The following is a 19,516-nucleotide window of genomic DNA, read 5'->3' as shown; positions in this document are numbered from 1 at the left end:
TTCCGTTACCTCCCTTGGATACCTGTTCCAGTGCTTAATTACCCTTATAGTTTTTTTTCCTAATATCTAATTAAATTAAAGTGAACAGTCAATTTGTAAGCATCTTGGGCTGTGAATTGGGACTGAATGTATTTATTTAATCCAATTATTTAGGCCTTGCTTGTATGCAGGAGTTGCATCAGTTTGTCTTAAACTTGTTTTTAAACCTGTTCCTTTCCTTTCCATGATTTGATCTGTGCAGCCCTCGAGATGAAGTACATTGAAGGAGAGACTGATGTTTAGAGCTCTGTGTGGATACAAAATTTGTATCCGCATCCAATCCACAAAAATGATCTATGGCTTTCCGCGTCTATGGATATAAAGCAGATAACCGCGGATTTGCTCTACTGATGTTAATAAAGATATTAAGAGCTGTCGTGTTTTCTCTCCCACAGTCTTCCAGAGGATGCATTGATTTACTTTAAAAACTTAAATCCCTGATTGCAGAACAGATGAGTAGAGTAACAAATTCTGCTTTTGTGCTTTAACAGCATACTTAAAATGTTCCTATGAAACGAATCCTGAATCAGAAATTGATGACTTCACGTTGAGCTAGTGTACTTGCATTATAAGAGCATGACTGTGATGTCTATTCACTGAAGAGTGCTGATGTGATTCTGCCTCCTTAGTGAATTACTGTCTATATCTGGGGCTCCTCTGTGTTGTGAAATGTGTACTGCAAGTTCTTTGAATGTAGAAAGTCAGTTCCTGAACCAAAGTGGCTTGGGGAAGGAGGGAGGATAAGATTTTGCATTTGTAGGTATATACTGAGGTATATAAATAAAGTTACTGTTCATAACAGCAAATGGACTGGCTACCTTGGGTTAAGCAACATATATTGCAGGTAGGCACTGTACAAGCTTTGTCCCTTGAATATTCACCCCAAACTCTGCCAATGCACTTCAGTACTAAATTTCAACATTTCTTCTGGTTTAATCAAAGATCTCTTAAGTAGAGGAGGCTGATTATGCCAAATTATGTAATGGCGTTTTTGTTATGTTCACAAACAGGGAAACTAGGATGATGCAACAAAATTCATCTTTGTGATAGTTGTGTGTCACAATGACATGTTGCTTTTGTGGAATTCCACGAAAACGACTTCATTATTTTTTTCAGGCCATCTTGTGACCCAGAAATCTTAATGTCTTGTGAAACTTTCACAAGATGGCTAGTTTCACATCAAAATATGAAAAAACTGGGATTTCATCATTTTGATGCAAAAATGTGATCTTTGACTAAAATTTTGTATTTTTTGAAAGTGTAGGGGGGAAGGGGAAATGTTTGACAGTCAAGGAACTTACTTGGAACATTTTATTGATTGTCAAAATCTCCAATTTTTGAGAGAGTTAGTAATTGTAAATGCTTTACACTACAGTCAGGATTTGAACTTTGGTCTCCAGAAATGAAAGTCTAGTGTCCTTGTCCCCTGCATTTCTGAACTTCATAATTTTTCTAATTGATCAAGGTAGAAAGTTTCTTGAATGAAAACCTTATTTATTCATTCCCTTCTAGGTGGTTTCTTGTACTGTAGTGGGAGACTCCATTCAGTTTATTGTTCATGTGTCTCATACTTCACCTACTACCACAGAATGTCAGTCATACAGTGTGAAACTGTCTCCACTTCACTTACAGGTAAAGTTTTTAAATTATATCCCTTGCTAAATATTACATTCAGATCCAAAAAACTAATTGGACCAATGTTTTTACGTCTACGATGGTCAAACTGAAAGATTGTTTTAACTTTTGAACCTCATAGTTACAAAATGCTTAAATATTTGTTAGCACTGTCCACAAAAGTTGGTGCTTTTTTTTTTTTAAAGGTACTTTTGTCCCAGTTCATTGTATAATTAAAACTAAATATTTGTGAAGACAGTGCAAATAAATAATATTGCTTTTATAATTGTGGACCATGAAAATACATTTTTTTTCCCCCCCATGAGTCTGACGTCCTCAGCCAGGGGTCTGGGGCCCCCTGGAGGGCCGTGAGCAAGTTTCAGGGCCAAAGTTAGACTTGCTGGGGCCCAGGGCAAAAAGCCAAAGCCCCACCACATGGGCCTGCAGCTGAAGCCTGAGCAGCATAGTTTCATGGAGGCATCTGTGTCATGGAGCCCCAGGCAATTGCCATGCTTGGTATCTCTTAATTCCGCCCTATCTTTTATATGTAGAAAATCAGTTGTTGTTGTGACACAGGTGGGCCATGGAGTTTTTATAGTATGTGGGGTGGGGGGAGGGCGCTCGGGGGGGGGGGGAAGGTTGAGAACTCCTGCCCTAGGCCAGGCCTGCACAACTCATAAAGCAGCGAGGGCCATATTACTCCAAAGAAAACATCTGAGGGCCAAACCGCCCGCTGACCCCATCACCAGCACCGCCTAGCCCTCCTGAAACACTCCTACCCAGCACTGCCTGCCCCGCAGAAACAAACCCTCCTTCCTCAGTGCTGCCCCCACCGAAACAGCAGTATTAAACCTTAGTAATAGTGGGCCCCTAAGGTAGTATAGTTAAGGTAAAAGAAAAATGTCTTTTTGCTAGAAGTAGAATAAGATCTCCCCCCCACTTTGTAATCAATGGCCCTGTTGAATGAATGAGGTGTGAACGAGGAAGGCGTGGAAGGCAGCACTTCCAGACAGCTGCAACCTTTGGAGAGGGGATGGGAGCCAGACCAGATCAGTAGAACAGGTCAGCCACTGACCCCCTGCTCACCTCCTCAGCCCTGCACCCCCTGCTCACCTACCCAGCTCTGCCACTGCTCACCTCCTTAGCCTCCTCAACCCCCGCCACTGGCTCACCTGCCCCCCCCGCCACTGCCCGCCCGCTCACATCCTCAGCCCACCAACCCCCAACTTGCCTCTTAGCCCCCCTCCCTCACCTGCCGCTTGCCTACTCACCCCCCAGTGGGCCACACAGTGAGCCCACCTACTCATTCCCTGCGGGCCGCACAGTGAGCCAATGTGGGCGGCATGTGGCCCCTAGGCCGCCTGTTGTGCCGGTCTGCCCTAGGCTATACTCATAAGAAATTATTTCACCTTTTAGTGTATTCTATGTTCTTCTCAGGCCACTATCATTTGAGATTTGTTAAATTAAATGCTGGTGTCACTCTGTCTTCAGTGATACTGCACTTGTTTACAGCAGTGATTAGCTTTGTCCAGTGCTTCTCTTAAAAGATATTTACAACAAGTCTGCAGATGACAAGAACTAACCTCTGTCATTTCAACAGCTGGAACTCTATCTGAAAGAGAAAGGAGAAGACATTGAAGTTGTGTGGTCCTTCCTTAATGCCCCTGAAACTAATATTAAAATCCAGCCAACAGCAGTGCAGGAGGTCAGTCAGTAAGTTTTTTGGTTTTTTTGTTTGTTTGTCTGTCTCTTAACTAGTCCTCTAAAACAAAACTAAAGGGCACATTTTGAGTCCCCTCTTAGGCACAGTAACATCCCACATGGATACTGAAGTGTTAAACCTAAGTTGAGGTAGAGTTGACCAGTTTTGACAGAGAAATCTTTTGTTGGGTCATTGGTTTCATCCAAATCTAAAAGCATGAAAAATCTTGCTTTTTAAATAAAATTATTTCTCAAAGCATTTTTGGACATCTGTAATAAGTGTCCCAATCAAAATATTTTTTAAGTCACTGTTTGGCTCACTTGCATTAGTATTAGAAGAGGACAACCTTATTTCAGAGTCAACTTGACAAATGACTAGTTTGGCGGCAGCTGGGGAGAGACTAAGAATCTTAAGGCTTTCCATAGTGCTAAGCACATGATTTGTGCTTTCTGGTTTTCATATGTTATCCTTCAAGTTACAAATGAATTTTCTCACTACTTGGGACCTTCCTCTCCTCACTCCACTTTGTATTTTTCAGATTAGAGAAATTGTAACTTGTACCTTAACAATGAGAAATGGTTCTCTTGTGCTTTTTTTACTATACACTTACTTTTTTCTGTCTTGCACTGTAACTTTTGTGGTGTTTTTTCCCTTCTTAAAAAGTTGACTTTAGTGCATGTTAGAGCTTCTTCTGAGGAGTTGTATTGACTGAATGATGACTGAGGGGGCAGAGGAATATTTAATTTTATTATCATGGATATACAACTAAATGTATTAAAAACTGATGTATGACAAAACACTTCAGAACACTTAAAGAAAAAACCCTCAGATTTATTTTGAATGTGTGGCAACCTAAATGACCTTAATCACTGGGAATAATATCTATGTGTTGACAGGTCATAATATCTCTAAAACAGTGTGGCCTATTGTATCAAAAACTCTGATTTTTGAAAAGTGCTTGACTGTGGATTTACAAGTTTAGTTATATTGAATTGGGTGTTGTACACGGTCTTAAAAGAACCTGTAAAAATCTAAGTAACTAAAGGCTTCATTCTCTCCATAATGTTAATGGGAACTGAGCATGCATCTTATAGGTCTAAAGTCAAAACTCCCTGAAATATTGACATTTGTAAATGAACTACAGTTTGGAAATTATTTCAGCTCCTTCATTTAAATGACATTTTCCCTCTGTTCCTTATTTTTTTATGTAAATACTTTTACATGCAAAAATAATAATCATCACTTAAAGAACTTATCTTCACAGTGCTTCACACACACCAGTTAAACTGGATGAAATAGTAAGATTCTAGTTTACACTGACAAAAGTTGGATGACTCTGAATCACACTTGGCACTCTGTACTTGGCTGAATTTTAGTATTGCAGATGATATGGCCTTGCATAGAAACTGTACTGCCCAGTCACAAAAATAATATTTTACAGTTAGGAACAACAGTTCTAACATATTCTAAAAATGATGTGTTAAGAGTTCTTGAAGTAGCTTATTCAGATGCAGTTTTAATGTTTCCTGTGTTGGATTCCAGAAAGAGGGTTGAATGTAAACGTTTACACTTGAAGATGGGGCACAGAGTTCAAGATTTTTCAAACATTTATATTCTGCTTGAAACCAGCAAGGAAGTGGAATATAATCTTTGGGAAAAAAACGTTATATGAACCTAATTCCCCCACAACTCCAAATGCCCATGACCATTGGGTATCCGTCTTTCCAGGCCTTTACATTTGGAACTAAATTTGGGTGAGTGGAGGTTTTTTGTTCTAAGTGAACTGCTTCACACATGGACATGAAAGCATCAGAAAATGTCAATGAGTGTCAGGCTAATTATAACAATTAGCATAACTTAGTTCATAGCAAAATTAGAACTCATTGGAATCTTTCAAATTTTCAACAACAGATTCCATTAAACTAAATTTTCATTGAAAGTGGGCAGTGAGCGGGAGGGAAACACCCAAAAAGAGGGATTGGTTGGTTGTTGGTTTGTTTGTTTATTTATTTTAACTTTTTTTTGTGGGGGGGGGCGGGTTCAAGCAGGTGTAATGAAGGTTTGTTATCCATAAGCTTACCAAATAGATACAGTGACACTGCCAAAGTGGGCACTGGAAGTTTAATTGTAGCAGTCTTTCGAGGTGTGTAGTTTGTTTTTTGTTTTTTTTAATACTGGAGTACAACAACATGCAACTTATAGAAATAGGCCCCTTAAGTAGATTACTAAAGAGAGAAGCAGCAGTACAACATGAGAAGAATAAGGTTGAAGGGCGCTTTATATGAACAGTATCTATGCATCTTCAGAGTGTGACATCATAAAGCGGGTAGTGAAACAAGATGTGTATATATATCGCAGATTGGGATTGTTCAAACACACCTAATACTACCCCTCAACAAGTTAGTGGTCGAGAAGGGACTCTGACTTTAAATTTATTAGGCCTGTGGTGAATATTTGGTTGTCATGTGCACTAGTGCAAGAATATTTCATCAACTTATGCTAGTTCTAAAGCACAGTGTAGGGTTGCAAAATGAAGTGGTCAGTCCTGTGATGTGTTGAGCATTCTTGGCTGTCATCAAAATTGTTGAGAGTTGATGGAACTCAGTCAGAATGTTGCAGGAGACTCATCATCTCCCAGGATTAGGCCTTTCATCCCCATTGTGGTGATCATCTTGAGATGCGCTAGTGAGTTATTGGGATATTTCTGCCAGGAATGCAGCTAAATAGTTTAGCTTCTGCAACAGGGCATAGTTAATATCCATTTTTTTGATCTGTAACTTTTTTTGCCAGAGAATGTGAGTCCTCCAATTGCGTACAAAATGGCTGTGCATTCCCACCTGACCACAGCACACATCAGGATACTCTTTCCATCTTACTGTAAGAATCAGGAGACATGAATGTTTCATATAAGACTCAGTAAATTGGCTCCATTCCTTTAAAAGTTATGGTCTGTAACAGTATAATCTTTCTAAATGAGATGTCAGTTTGAGACACTCCTCTATATATTTTCATCTGTAGGTATTCTCTGTCATGTAGGTCTATGCAGCGTCTCCATGTATAGCCTGCTTTACATCTCTCGGTACATTAGAAATTGAACCTCTTCTAGATTGTTCCTGGACCACTTCCAGTGCTCTTGAATTTCTTAATTGCTGTCTATGTGCAATAATTTAATTAAATATCCCCTCAATTCTAAATATTGAAGAAACCTGAAGCATAGAATAGCATGCTGCCACTGACTGATTGTAGCTAAAAGTAAACTTGCTTTATCAGATCACTGGCAAGCAAACAATTACTGCATTGATGTGCTTTATACGTAACCTCAAAGCTACCATGTATAAGCAAAATTTTGCAATGCATTTTGATGCCTGCAATATGAAGGACTGAGCATAAATGAGTGCTGCAATGAACCATCAATATCTGGAAAGCATTTCTTGGATGACAAGCGGGAATGGGAATGATAGCTTAAGTTTCCTGACTGGAGCTGCCTGAACATTCATACAGAACTATTTTAGGCATGGCTGAGGTTTGCGCTTAAGAAGTACCAAAATGGTCATTGTGTGCTGAATGGAAGCTGCCAAATTTCAGCTAATGGAAGTCCGCTTAGTTCCATAGAAGTCAGTGGTACTAGGTTGATAATCTGACCTGCTGTCTGTATGTACTGTATTGCCATCCTGGTATTGCCCAGGTGGTAAAAGAGCTTTAACAGCATAACAAATATGTATGAAATCATGACTGAGGTTCTTTTTTAGGTGAGTAATGACTCTACCCTTTCCATTTCTCTTTCAGAACTGCACGTGATTATAATGCATATATTGTGAATGTGGGTTTTTTATTTTTAATAGCTAAGATCAGTGACTATTTGTCTGACATTTCAGTATGTCTGGCTATTGGCACTAGACCTGCTCTCGTTCTTACAACATTTGCTTTATGATATAGTGGTAGTCTGCATAATAAGCTGTCCACTGAATTTCTGCATTAATGTTTATTCTCCTGATTAATTAGAAGCATGATTCTTTTTTCTCTCGTACTAGGGCCAGATGGCTGAGACATGTGCAATATCTGAGCCATTCAGAGGTGTTTTCCTGAATCTAATTAGTTCAGTTTCACCATCTGTAATTTTGAGTACAAAACCTACAGATATAATAAAGGAGGTACAGGTAAGTCTTGTATACATTTAAATAAATTTTGCAACCTGCTTTCTGTTGATATTAATATATCTGGTCAGAGGACACTCATAATCCCGTGAATGAACTGCAAGTTTAACACTGTGCTATTTGATCAGAAATCGTAGAGAAACGCTTTAAAGCACATAACCTCTGGTACAGGAGGATTTTACCTTAAAATTCCTAGGTGACTACTTTGTTGCTAATGCTGCCCTGTAATTTTTAATATCAAATGACTTTTACCATGTTGATCTGTGTGAGTATACAAGGTATTGAGTATTTTTAATCTAGATGATCCCTTATGTCTTGTTCCTTTTCACAGAATGTACAAAACATAGGAACTCTCCCCCAGGGCACAAGCCCTCCGAAACCTCCCAGGATTCATGAACTAAAACTGCTAGTGAAGAACATTGTAGCCACACTGACTGATCACAGTGCTGCAGGTAAAACACAGTCTACTGCAGACAGATATCCTGCTTCAAGCTGTAAGGAGGGTGACTCTTAAACCTGTAGTGGTCATACTTTCAGACACAACAAAATACAATAAATGGATCAGATAACTCCTCCTTTTGATCTGCTGCCTCTGCAGCACTGCTGGGCCTTTTTCCTCTCTGTCCTCTCCACTTCCAAGAACCTGTAGGTGGGGCGGAGTAACTGATTTATTTTCATTTGAATAATTAAAAGACTCATGCACAAAGCTAAGTGTCCTGGCACAAAATATTGTAACAAAATAAAATCCCAGAAGTACTAACTAATTATTCCAAAAAGGAATCCTGCCAAGTTCCTTTCCATCCTGCCATCGTTACTGGAAGCAGACCCTCAGCCCTCTCCCAAAACCCTATGGAGCAGATTCCTTTGCAGCATGCCCAGGTCACCAGTTTTGGTTTATTTCAAACCAAGATTGTGCACATCATGACTCTCTCTCCTTCTATGCCCCCAGCAAACCATAGTCGATAAACTGGTTTGTAGCACTGCTCGGTACCATAAAGCACCCCTGCAGTTAAGGAGGACGGGGAGTTCTGAGGCAGCAGAAGATGAAGTAATTGATAAGGTGGCTGTAATGGAGTTGCACTGCCAAGGAGCAGAGGGCCCTGTTGCCAATGTGAAGGCATAGGATCTTTATCAAGATGGTTCTGTCCTTTGGCAAGATATGTACAGTCCTCAAGGGTGGTGTGGGAAGAGGAGGACATAGAATACAGTGCACTGATTGTGTTCAATTCTGTGGGGGAGGGGGGGTTGAGGGTAATCATACTGTTAGGGGCATGGAGGAAACTCCAAAGGAAACCTCCTTAGTTCTCTTTCCTCAGTCAGGGCCTCTCCCTTGCAGGTCTGTTGGTGGGAAGGGGTTGAGTATGGCCCAATATGAATTATTGTTATGTCCAGAGATTTCCAAGAAAATTAATTGTTACACATTGTATGGTCTGAAAAGTCACATTTGGGGGAGAGGGGAGGAAACAAAAGGAAGTAAAACATCTTGAAATATCCTTATTGTACTGTCACTTTATAATACAACTTTCCACTTAAATCATTTGGAAGCTCTGCTTAACAACTGATGATTCAACATAAACCCTCCAAACATAGGTGTTATAATCCAACTCATGATCTTTTCTGTTTGGTTGAATATTACTTGGTATGACACTGGTTTAGCTGTGCTCTGAGTAATTTGATAACACTAGAACCCTCCATGAGATGTTTATTCAGGCAGGGATACTTTATTGAAGAAAGACATACTTTTCCCCCCCCAAAAAAGTCATTGGCTTGGGACACATGGAGCATGAAGCCAAGCAGGAGGTCACTGCCTCCTAAAACAAGTTGTGCTGCCTATGTTTGGGGTGTAGGCGTTCAACCTGTCTTTCAAGTATCTAAGCTTCTTCATGATCAAGCCTGCCTGCTTCATTGCTCGAGGGCTTGAGCACCAACTAAGCTTTTCAGAACTGTCTGATCCAGTGTTTTGGAGCTATGCTCCTGCTGCTCCTTGCTCCAGCTCCGGGCTCTGCTCCAAAGCCCTGATCTGATCAGTGACCTTTGGATGCCTCCATTTTGTGTGTGCCCAACATGAGACCTTTTAAAAGGGTGCTTTTTCAATGTAGATTTCCCCCCCACACACGCCCCCGAATATGGGAAATTGGAACTTTCTGAAAATCTTTTAACATGCCTCGATCTGAGCCTCCAGAATCGCTAGTTACTTAACAAACAGATGCCCCTTTTGAAGTGCTTCAGTTTGAGTGCAGTCTTGGTCTCTGTGGCTTTTGTAATGTAAATAGGCCAGAATTCAACAGTCATTAAACCCTGTGCTTGGGTTTGACTCCCTACTGAGAATGGGGTGAATCCTTAGCACTGTCAGGCTAAGGGATTTTTTTTTCTCTTCTTAAGTGACTGTTATTGGATCATGTTAAAACATTTTAAAACATAGTTTGTTTTTGCCATTTGTAGGCAGGACTAAACTGAGTCTAACCATGTTGTCGGAGCCCTCTGTAGAATGATTGATTAACCTGCATAGTTTCTTTGCCTATGTTTCTACATAGGCTAAAACACGAATTTTTAACCTGTCCATAACAGGGTTTTGCCACATTAATATGCCTGTATGAGTTTGTATAGTGAGTTCTAACTGGTAAATAATCAGTTTGCAATTCCTTTGCTAGTAGGCTCTACGTATGTTTTTGTATAGGTCTTATGTGTATGGGGTTCAGGTAACACATCTTAGATTGATCTAATATAGCAAATTACACACACACAGAGTGTGCGTGTGTAGATTCAATATATAACTTTGTCTATTTCTGTGCACAAACCTCAGTGCAAATTTGTGTATGTTCTTGCCTGTTGTCATTCTCGAGAGCCCCAAATATGAAAAATGGTGACTTTTGGCATTGTAAAAGTTACTCCTTTTTTTTAAATGTGGTTTTTAGAAGCTATAAATAATACCAATTGTTCCTACTTGGAATAACAGTAAAATTATTCACTTTTACCTTCAATTTGTTAGTAGACATTTCTGTATTAGTAGAGCAATGCTCTTGAGTGGCATGGTCTCTTTAAAAATAAGTCTGTAAATCCATTGTTCATTAACAATATGGCAGTCAATATCTGTTAACACAAGAAATAGTAGTTCCTCAAGAAACAGCTGGATAGACCGTCAGTAAGGACTTCAAATATTTTATCTAATTTCTGTTTTAAGTGACTTGAAACCATGTAACTGTTCACATAACTTCTCTTGGTAACTACATTTCCGATTGTTATTACCCTCCTCCTCTCTCTAGCTCTCGTGATTTTGTTACACTGACACTCATAGCTCTTGGTCTTAAAATTAAAATGTAAGGTCTTTGGGGCCTGGATTATTTGGGTTTTTTTTGTATGTTTATACAACACGTTGGGCAAGGATGCCCCAATCTTGACTGGGCACTAATGTAATACAAACAATAAGAGGTAGGAAGAAGGAATAACGCTAGGGTGTGTGGGGGGGCTTTTTTCCCCAGTGGTCTTGACAAAAAGGTGTCTTGTACTTGTTTAAGAGAAATAGGCTTATAGATGACTTGAAGTCAACAGTTGGATGTTTTGTTCCTTTCCTTTCCTTTTCCAATACAGGCAGCATAAATCCAGTATGTGTAACTCAGTTGAATGATCCTCTACAGAAATTTTCCAGCTCGATAGCTAAAAGTGGCACTAACCTCTCTTGGAAAGAGGAGTTCATCTTGTAAGTAACCACCAACATAACATTTTCTATTAAATGTTTCTACAGTCTCGATTTATATAAGATGTTGGAAGAGAGGAACTGTGTTTTTAACGTATCTTATTAGTTTTATTTCAGATGATTTGACACTGACGGGGCATAACTGTGGTTTTTAAAGCAATTTTCTGGTACTGAGTTATAGCAAGTGTTAACATGGATTTCAGGCATTTTTACTTTTAATTGAGGATTGTTGGGCCTGGGATTGGGAATTACAGATGTGTGGTTTCTAATAGAGATGGATGGTGGCAAGTACCTAAGGGCATTCCTGCACCACAATCTTAAGTCGACCTATGTTAGGTCATCTTACTGCAATCACAGTAATTACTGTGGTGGCTGATGTCCATGCTATCCTCCTCCTGTCAGTGGTGTGCATCCTCACTAGGAGCACTTCTGCCGACTGAAGAGTGGTAGTATGGGCACTCAGAGAGCCAGGGCTCTCAGCTCCACACAGCTCCCTGTCGGGAGCTCAACTGCTCCGTGCTCCCACCTGGGAGTGAGGGGAAGCCACCCGGGGCTTCTCGCCTCTGGAAGGAGATCCAGGCCCTTAGTCCAGTCAATTGCTGTGCTCCAAGTGGGGAGCCTGGGCAGCAGCCCAAGCCAAGAGCCTGGATGACAGCCCAGCTTGGAGCGGAGACCTGGCAGCACGACTGGGGAGCCAGCTTTCTTGTCAGTTCACAGTTCCACCTGAGCCATAAAATTGACAAGACAGACAATGTAAGGAACGCAGTGTCTACACAGACACTGTGTCGCCCTAACTACACTGACATAATTCCACCTCCAAAGTGTCGGACTTATATCTGTGTAGTAGGGCACATGCATCGGCGGGAGCAAGACTATAACATGAACACTGACATAAGCTGCCTTATGTCAACCTAACTGTGTAGTGTAGATCCACTAATAGGACCAGAAGCTTTTTACTTTACTGGCTAAAAGGAAGGGAAGGAGCAGAAGCAGGTTGTCATAAGTGAGAAGAAGAGGTGCTGCTGTGTGTACTGTGCTGTAGGTGCTTCTCTTCTCCGAGAGCATTAAAGCAAAAAGCGTTGGCTCCCATTGGGGTCTCCCTCTCCCTTACAGCCTATCAATAGCTTTTCTGCCCCAATCCATTTTAGGAACCTTCCCTCTTTTCTACTTGCTTAAAAGAAAAGTGCTACTTGCTGTGTCACCCTGTGTCCCCCTCACCACGGAGTCACTGTGCAGCATCCATTTGCCCTTTTAGGAAGGCAAAAGGGACAAGAGGCAAATTTCGTGAAGACCTGATCTAGGAGAGGATTAGGTCAGTGCTCCTGCTGGGACTGGCAGCTGCTTTACCACCCACTTAAGAGGTGGAGTGAACTGGGTATCTGTTCTTCAGTCCTAGGCAGTGGGGAGCGTTGTAGTGCACAGCTCTGCAGAAGGGAAGCTTTCTCCCTCCTCGTTGTTCCCAGTGCTGCATGTGTAGATGCTAGCATAGCACAGGTGAGAGCATTGCGAAGCAGCAGCAGCCGTGGATGAGTTGTGAAAGGAATTGTAGTTTCAGGGTATGTCTACGCTACGGGATTATTCCGATTTTACACAAACCGGTTTTGTAAAACAGATTGTATAAAGTCGAGTGCATGTGGCCACACTAAGTACATTAATTCGGTGGTGTTCGTCCATGGTCCGAGGCTAGCATCGATTTTCTGGAGCGTTGCACTTTAGCTTTCCCGTAGCTATCCCATAGTTCCCGTAGTCTCCCCCGCCCATTGGAATTCTGAGTTGAGATCGCAATGCATGATGGTGCAAAAACAGTGTCGCGGGTGATTCTGGGTAAATGTCGTCACTCATTCCTTCCTCCATGAAAGCAACGGCAGACAATCATTTCGCGCCCTTTTTCCCTGGATTGCCCTGTGAGACGCCATAGCATGGCAACCATGGAGTCCGTTCAGCATTTTTTTTACTGTCACCGTATGTCTACTGGATGTTGCTAACAGATGCGGTACTGCAGCGCTACACAGCAGCATTCATTTGCCTTTGCAAGACAGCAGAGAAGGTTATCAGTTGTTCTGTACCGTCTGCCATGCCATTGTAAATTGGCGATGAGATGATGGTTATCAGTCATTCTGTACCGTCTGCTGCTGTCATGGGTGCCCCTGGCTGAGGTCGGCCGGGGGCGCAAAGACAAAAGTGGGCATGACTCCCCGAGTCAATCCCTCCTTTATGGTATCTAAAAATAGTCAGTCCTGCCTAGAATATGGGGCAAGTGTACTACAGAACCAGTGTACCAGAGAGCACAGCCGCTCTGTGTCAGATCCTGCAGAAATGATGAGCTACATGCCATTCTAGGGGGTGCCCCTGCAACAACCCCACCCGTTGCTTCCCTCCTCCCCCAACCCTCCTGGGCTACCGTTGCAGTGTCCCCCCCATTTGTGTGATGAAGTAATAAAGAATGCAGGAATAAGAAAAACTGACTTGTTAGTGAGATGAAAATGAGGGGCAGGAAGCCTCCAGCTGCTATAATAGTCCAGGCAGGACATTAAACGGTGCGGGGGAGAGGAGCCCAGTATCCCGCTGCTATGATAGTCCAGGCAGTGCAGAATCTTTTCTTTACACATAAAAGGGAGGGGGCTGATAGCAACTGGGGGCTGAGCTCCATGATGAAAACAGTTACCAGCCATTCTGTACCATCTACTGGGAATGACCGGGAGTCATTCCTATTTTTACCCAGGTGCCCCCGGCCGACCTCACCTGAGGCCAGCCAGGAGCAGTCATGGGCTGATGATGACAATGGATAGCAGTCATATTGTACCGTCTGCCACCGGGGAGGGGGTGGGAGAGGACACTGCTGTTCAGTGCCGCAGCATCGCGTCTACCAGCAGCATGCAGTAGACATAGAGTGACATTGAAAAAAGTCAAAAAGTGATTTTTTTCCCTTTTCTTTCACGGGAGGGGAGGGGGGGTAAATTAACGAGCTATACCCTGAACCACCCCGGACAATGTGTTTTGACCCTGCAGGCATTGGGAGCTCAGCCAAGAATGCAAATACTTTTCGGAGACTGCTGGGGACTGTGGGATAGCTGGAGTCCTCAGTATCCCCTCCCTCCCTCCATGAGCGTCCATTTGATTCTTTGGCTTTCCGTTACGCTTGTCATGCAGCACTGTGCTGTGGACTCTGTATCATAACCTGGAGATTTTTTTCAAATGCTTTGGCATTTTGTCTTCTGTAACGGAGCTCTGATAGAACAGATTTCTGTCCCCATACAGCTATCAGATCTAGTATCTCCCGTACGGTCCGTGCTGGAGCTCTTTTTTGGATTTGGGACTACATCGCCACCCGTGCTGATCAGAGCTCCACACTGGGCAAACAGGAAATTAAATTCAAAAGTTCGCAGGGCTTTTCCTGTCTACCTGGCCAGTGCATCCGAGTTCAGATTGCTGTCCAGAGTGGTCACAGTGGTGCACTGTGGGATACCGCCCGGAGGCCAATACCGTCGATTTGCGGCCACACTAACCCTAATCCAATATGGTAATACTGATTTCAGCGCTACTCCTCTCGTTGGGGAGGAGTACAGAAACCGGTTTAAAGAGCCCTTTATATCGATATAAAGGGCCTCGTTGTGTGGACGGGTGCAGCATTAAATCGATTTAATGCTGCTAAAATCGGTTTAGACGCGTAGTGTAGGCCAGGCCTGAGATAGTGTAGGATGTAGAGAACACAGCTCCCCCGATTTGAATGTATGATAAACGCTCTGAATTTGACCTAGGCAGGAAGAGAAGCTTGGTAAGTATTTCTTAATGCAACCCTGAAAATCTTGTTTTTATCCTGCGCTTAAATGGGAGTTGTGTCCAGTGCATGCTGCTGTATGTTATCTTGCTGTTATGTTTAGTGAAAGATAACTAGCCTTGAAGCTGCCATCTTAAGACACCTGAAGTCTAGTGACTTAAGTTCTTTTCTGTGCTTGGTCTCATCACTGAAAAATGTCTCTCTCTTCAAAGACAATGGCCTTGCAAGGCCACAGACCAGACACTCTGCCATGTGATTCTTTGCCACCACATTACTAGGATGAGCTTGATGCAACTCATTTGCATTAGTAATAGAAATAAACCAGTTGGATAGCATCTTTCATCCTGAAATATCTCCAAAGTGCTTTACGATCTTCATATATTGTATTTGCAGATGGCTTCAGCTATCTGTTAGTGGAACAGAGTATCTGTTCAACGCTGCACAGCAGCCTTTACCCTATGTTTTAGGACAGGAAGTGGAAAGGGTATTCTTCTACAGCGGAAACTGCAAGGGGAGTTCAGGTGAGCAGGATGACTATTTTAACTGGAATTTGGTCATTACACCACAGTTATGGTATGCTTTCCATAGTGAGAGGTGCTCTACATGTGCCTAAGGTAGATAAGTTTGCAAAGTCCTAGGAGATCTTTAATGATAAGTAGTCAGGATTTGGTCTGTATCTGCACTGCACACCTTACAGCAGCACAGTTGTGTCACTACAGCAGTGCCACTGTAAGGTATGCAGTGTAGCCGCTCTTCGTTGGCAGGAGAGAGCTCTCCTGCCGACAAAAGAAAACCACCCCCAACGAAGTGCATTGGCTCAATGGGAAGAGTGCCACCTATTGAATTGCTAACACCACTCCCCTTCCTGCTACACCCTGTGTCTTCCTTGGAAGTGCGGCCAAGCACTGAGAAAGTTCCCACCTGAATAGAAACATAGTGTTAAAATATGCTTCCAATATTAAAGTTCTCCACTGAACTCTTATTGCAGAAGGAACAGAATAAAGTTTAGAGGACGTTTCACAATACCCATATGCTTTAACAGCCCAGCTGATAGATTTGGGTGTGGTGTTTTTGTTTTTGACTTTTTTTGTCTATTGCATAAAGCACCACAGGTTGTACCAAAAACAGTTGTGTCTAATGATTCATGCTGGTCATGTCATGTAGCAACTGGTTCTTTACTCTCGTCCTCTTACAGTGTCCCTTCAGTCTAACTTTGTGCCAAAATAATATGGACCCTTCTTAGAAAAAATACCAGGGGGAAGCACCAATTATTTTTTAAATCGGGAAGTTTCACAGTCAGTGGTCAGATATCTGTGCCAGAAAACTATTTAGTGAAATGTAGTATTTACCTCCCTTATTAAAATAATCTTACATTGGCAGGATGCTCCTCCACTTTTAATAGACCACTGGATCTGTTCCATCTTCTTGACTTATGAATTTGGGAGCTGTTGTTGTCTCAGCTGTACGCAGAAGGAATTGTTTCTCAGTCTTCGAGTAGAGCACATACATGGAAAACTTCATCCTGAAAGGCAAAGTTTTATAACCAACTGAAAAAGGCCCTCTTATAAAGGAAATGTTTTGGCAATCCTAAATTTAGTGAGGAAGCTAGATAGATCCAAGGTTAGGCTCCACCTCAGCGTTCCCTTCCCTCAAGTTAATTGAGGTCAAGAAGTGATGCACATGTTTTCTTCACAGAATTTGAAAGGCAGAGTGCTGTAAATGCTGTCTAACACTTTCCACTGGCTGGACAATAACACTGCACTGTATGGTGCAGTATGCAAGGTGTGAGACATATAAAGCCTTGTGTAAAGAGTGATTTAAAAGGAAGAGGGGAGAAACATTCCCAGTATAATAACTGGAATAGGAATGAAAACTCTTTGAAGGCTTGACATCATTTTATTTATTCCACAGTGAATTAAATGCCAAATCAAAAGATTTACAACTGCAGATCTTGGAAGATGGGAAATTGGATAGTAAGTACTGCAACTGAATTCTTTTGCATGGTCCCCTCGTGGGCATTACTGAGATGTTGTTGTTGAAATAAATCCTCTTTTGTTTACACAGTTGAATAAGATTATGTAAGAAGCTGTCAGAAGTTGGTAATTAATGTAGACCTGTTCTGCTGACCAACCCTGGTAGTCAGATCAGGTACGGTTCAATAACTCCAGGAACAAAGAAGGCTAATAGGCACTGGGGCAAGAGAGCCCTAAAAAGAGGAGCCGGGAGATTTGCTGGCTTGGAACAGTTTAAAAAAAAAAAAAAAAGTCAACCCAGGAAGAATTTCAGAATTAAATTTGTTTGTAAGCCCAGTTCTGCTTTAGTGCTTATCTACTTAAATTAAGGATCAAAGGCTAACTCCAGTGGCAGTCTTAGATAACCTCCTGCTGCAAAGCGAGTGGGAGTTTTTCACTGTTTCCTTCTGTCCCCAAACATTGACACGAGGGATGATATTGTGCAAATGCTTTTCCATATTCCTGGGTTTTGCTTTATTTTTTAGCAAAGCCCTAAGGCAGGACTGAATGTGCAAACAAGACTTGAGACTGAGTGCTGCCTTGAGCTTGTCCGCTGTTTTTTATGGTTCCACCCTCTAATATTCTCTTGCTTTAGACTTCCCATGTTTTATGTTCCTGAATGGGCTTATGAGACCCACTTATTGTTTGGCAGGTCAGCAGAACAGTGCTGCACTTCTACACAGAGTGCAAAAGTTTGCTTACCATAGCCCAGAAACAAACTCTTGTGCCATTGTGTCTAGAACTGCTTACCAACTCTTAATAGTCTTGTGCTGATAAAACTTCAGATAAAACTTCTTGTGCCAGAGAAGGGAAAAATACATCCACCGCCTCTGAGTGGATGAATAGAAAGAAATCCTGACTTCCCTTCTGCCCAAACTGGCTGTTTCCAAGCACATAATCCAATTTATGTATAATCAAACTTTGACTATAGGAAATTGTATGCTACTATATCTGATTCTACCATCCCAGCTTAGAGCTCCTTATCCCTACTTACAAGAAAGATGTTTCTGTTGCAGAGTAACTCTCTACTTGATCAGGAGAGGAGCAGGCATATATATATATATATATATATAATTTCTTCTTGGATTGCTGGTGAGGGGATGGCGTAGGCAGGTTTTAAGATCAAAGGGAATGTTCAGTTTCACAACTTTTAGATGAGCCATGGTACTTTGTACCAAATTATTGCATTATTTGTTTTGTAAAGTGATTGCACACAATTCTTAAACTTCTAATAAACCCTTGTAAATACAAGCCACCTTCCTCGTCTGCTACTGTTGCTAAATGCTGGACCAAGAATTCTCAATGCAGGTTCTGTCGATACACTCCAATCCTTTCTCGTCTTCAATAATATTTTAATGCCATTCCAACTAAATGTTACTTTGAGCAGTATTTATCTATCCTAGTGCTTCACTTTAGATAAAAATTCTAAATTTTGTGTTACACTTCATGGGTCAGTTTGCTAATATGTCAGGATTATTCTTTAAAAATGGAAGCATCCTTTCTGAGTCTTAGCTATTCTCTTCTATTTCAGTATTGTCAAATTTAGTTAACTTTAGATTAATAATGATTCAAAACCAAGTTAGAGTACTGTGATAAACTTTCCACAACCCACCAAGTAAACACTACACACCTTTCTTTCAGCCTTCTGCGTACTACTTATTAACTAAGCCCTTATCCAATATAACTTAAGTAAGCCATATTTAGTAACTTGTTATCAAAGCCATATTTAGAGTTAGTCACATAAATGTGTTTTTAAATTCAAGGTTGGCAAAAAGGAATTACAAAACTATCTGAAAACCATACAAGGGTGTGTGAGTTTTTTGTATTTTGTTACACTTTTGGTAATTGTGGCTGTTTTTAAAAGCTCTGTTGGGCCACAGATTTTTAAGTGGAAATAAGCCAGTTTTGGGGGAGGAGTGATTGTGTATCAGAAACATACAGAAAGTAACTTTTTTTTTTTTTTCTTCAGCAAACAAATGTGAGGTGGGGGGAAATAGCTATTTTGTCAAAAACATATAAACATAGATGTGAAGGATGGAAAAGCCAACACACAAATGAAGGAAAGAGCAAAAAGAAATTTGGTCTAATGTAGAGCCATATCCTAATAACACTTCACAGTAAGGGGGCAAAGTATGTATTATCACTTACCTGGACAGGACAGATTTTTTGTAGGTATCTTTAATAACAGTCTTTGGTATGTGTAGTGGTTGACACATTTTGATACACCATTAATGGCACATTTTAATTACTTTATTTTATTTGATTTGCTTAAAAAGAGTCTAACAATAAATAAATATAAAATAGCAGACTTAAAATTTCTGAAAAATTAATATTTAATTGGTATGTGAGTGGTGGTGATAGTGATTGTTAAATCTTAGTAAGAGGAATGTGTGAAAGGATGGCAGCCATCTAACTTTAATGTAGGTCAATCTATTGTAGAGTTGTATACTGCTGTCTTTCACTATGGCGTCTGAGTGCCTTCCGTGAAAAATCGATAGCAACACTGTAGAACAGGGGTCGGTA

At 41.2% G+C, this 19,516-nt stretch overlaps 1 protein-coding gene across 1 annotated transcript in view; it reads left to right on the top strand.

Moving 5' to 3' along the window:
* Positions 1–19,516, top strand: part of C2CD2 (C2 calcium dependent domain containing 2) — a 52,226-nt gene that overhangs the window by 13,303 nt on the left and 19,407 nt on the right. The window contains exons 3-8 of the mRNA XM_050933503.1: positions 1,552–1,671; positions 3,254–3,358; positions 7,387–7,512; positions 7,841–7,961; positions 11,098–11,206; positions 16,893–16,954. Of these exons, the coding sequence (XP_050789460.1) occupies positions 1,552–1,671; positions 3,254–3,358; positions 7,387–7,512; positions 7,841–7,961; positions 11,098–11,206; positions 16,893–16,954 (643 nt within the window). The remainder of the gene's footprint in view (positions 1–1,551; positions 1,672–3,253; positions 3,359–7,386; positions 7,513–7,840; positions 7,962–11,097; positions 11,207–16,892; positions 16,955–19,516) is intronic.

This window comes from Gopherus flavomarginatus, chromosome 1, assembly GCF_025201925.1.
Source record: "Gopherus flavomarginatus isolate rGopFla2 chromosome 1, rGopFla2.mat.asm, whole genome shotgun sequence".
NCBI lineage: Eukaryota > Metazoa > Chordata > Testudines > Testudinidae > Gopherus > Gopherus flavomarginatus.
This window is presented reverse-complemented; position numbering and strand designations above follow the sequence as displayed.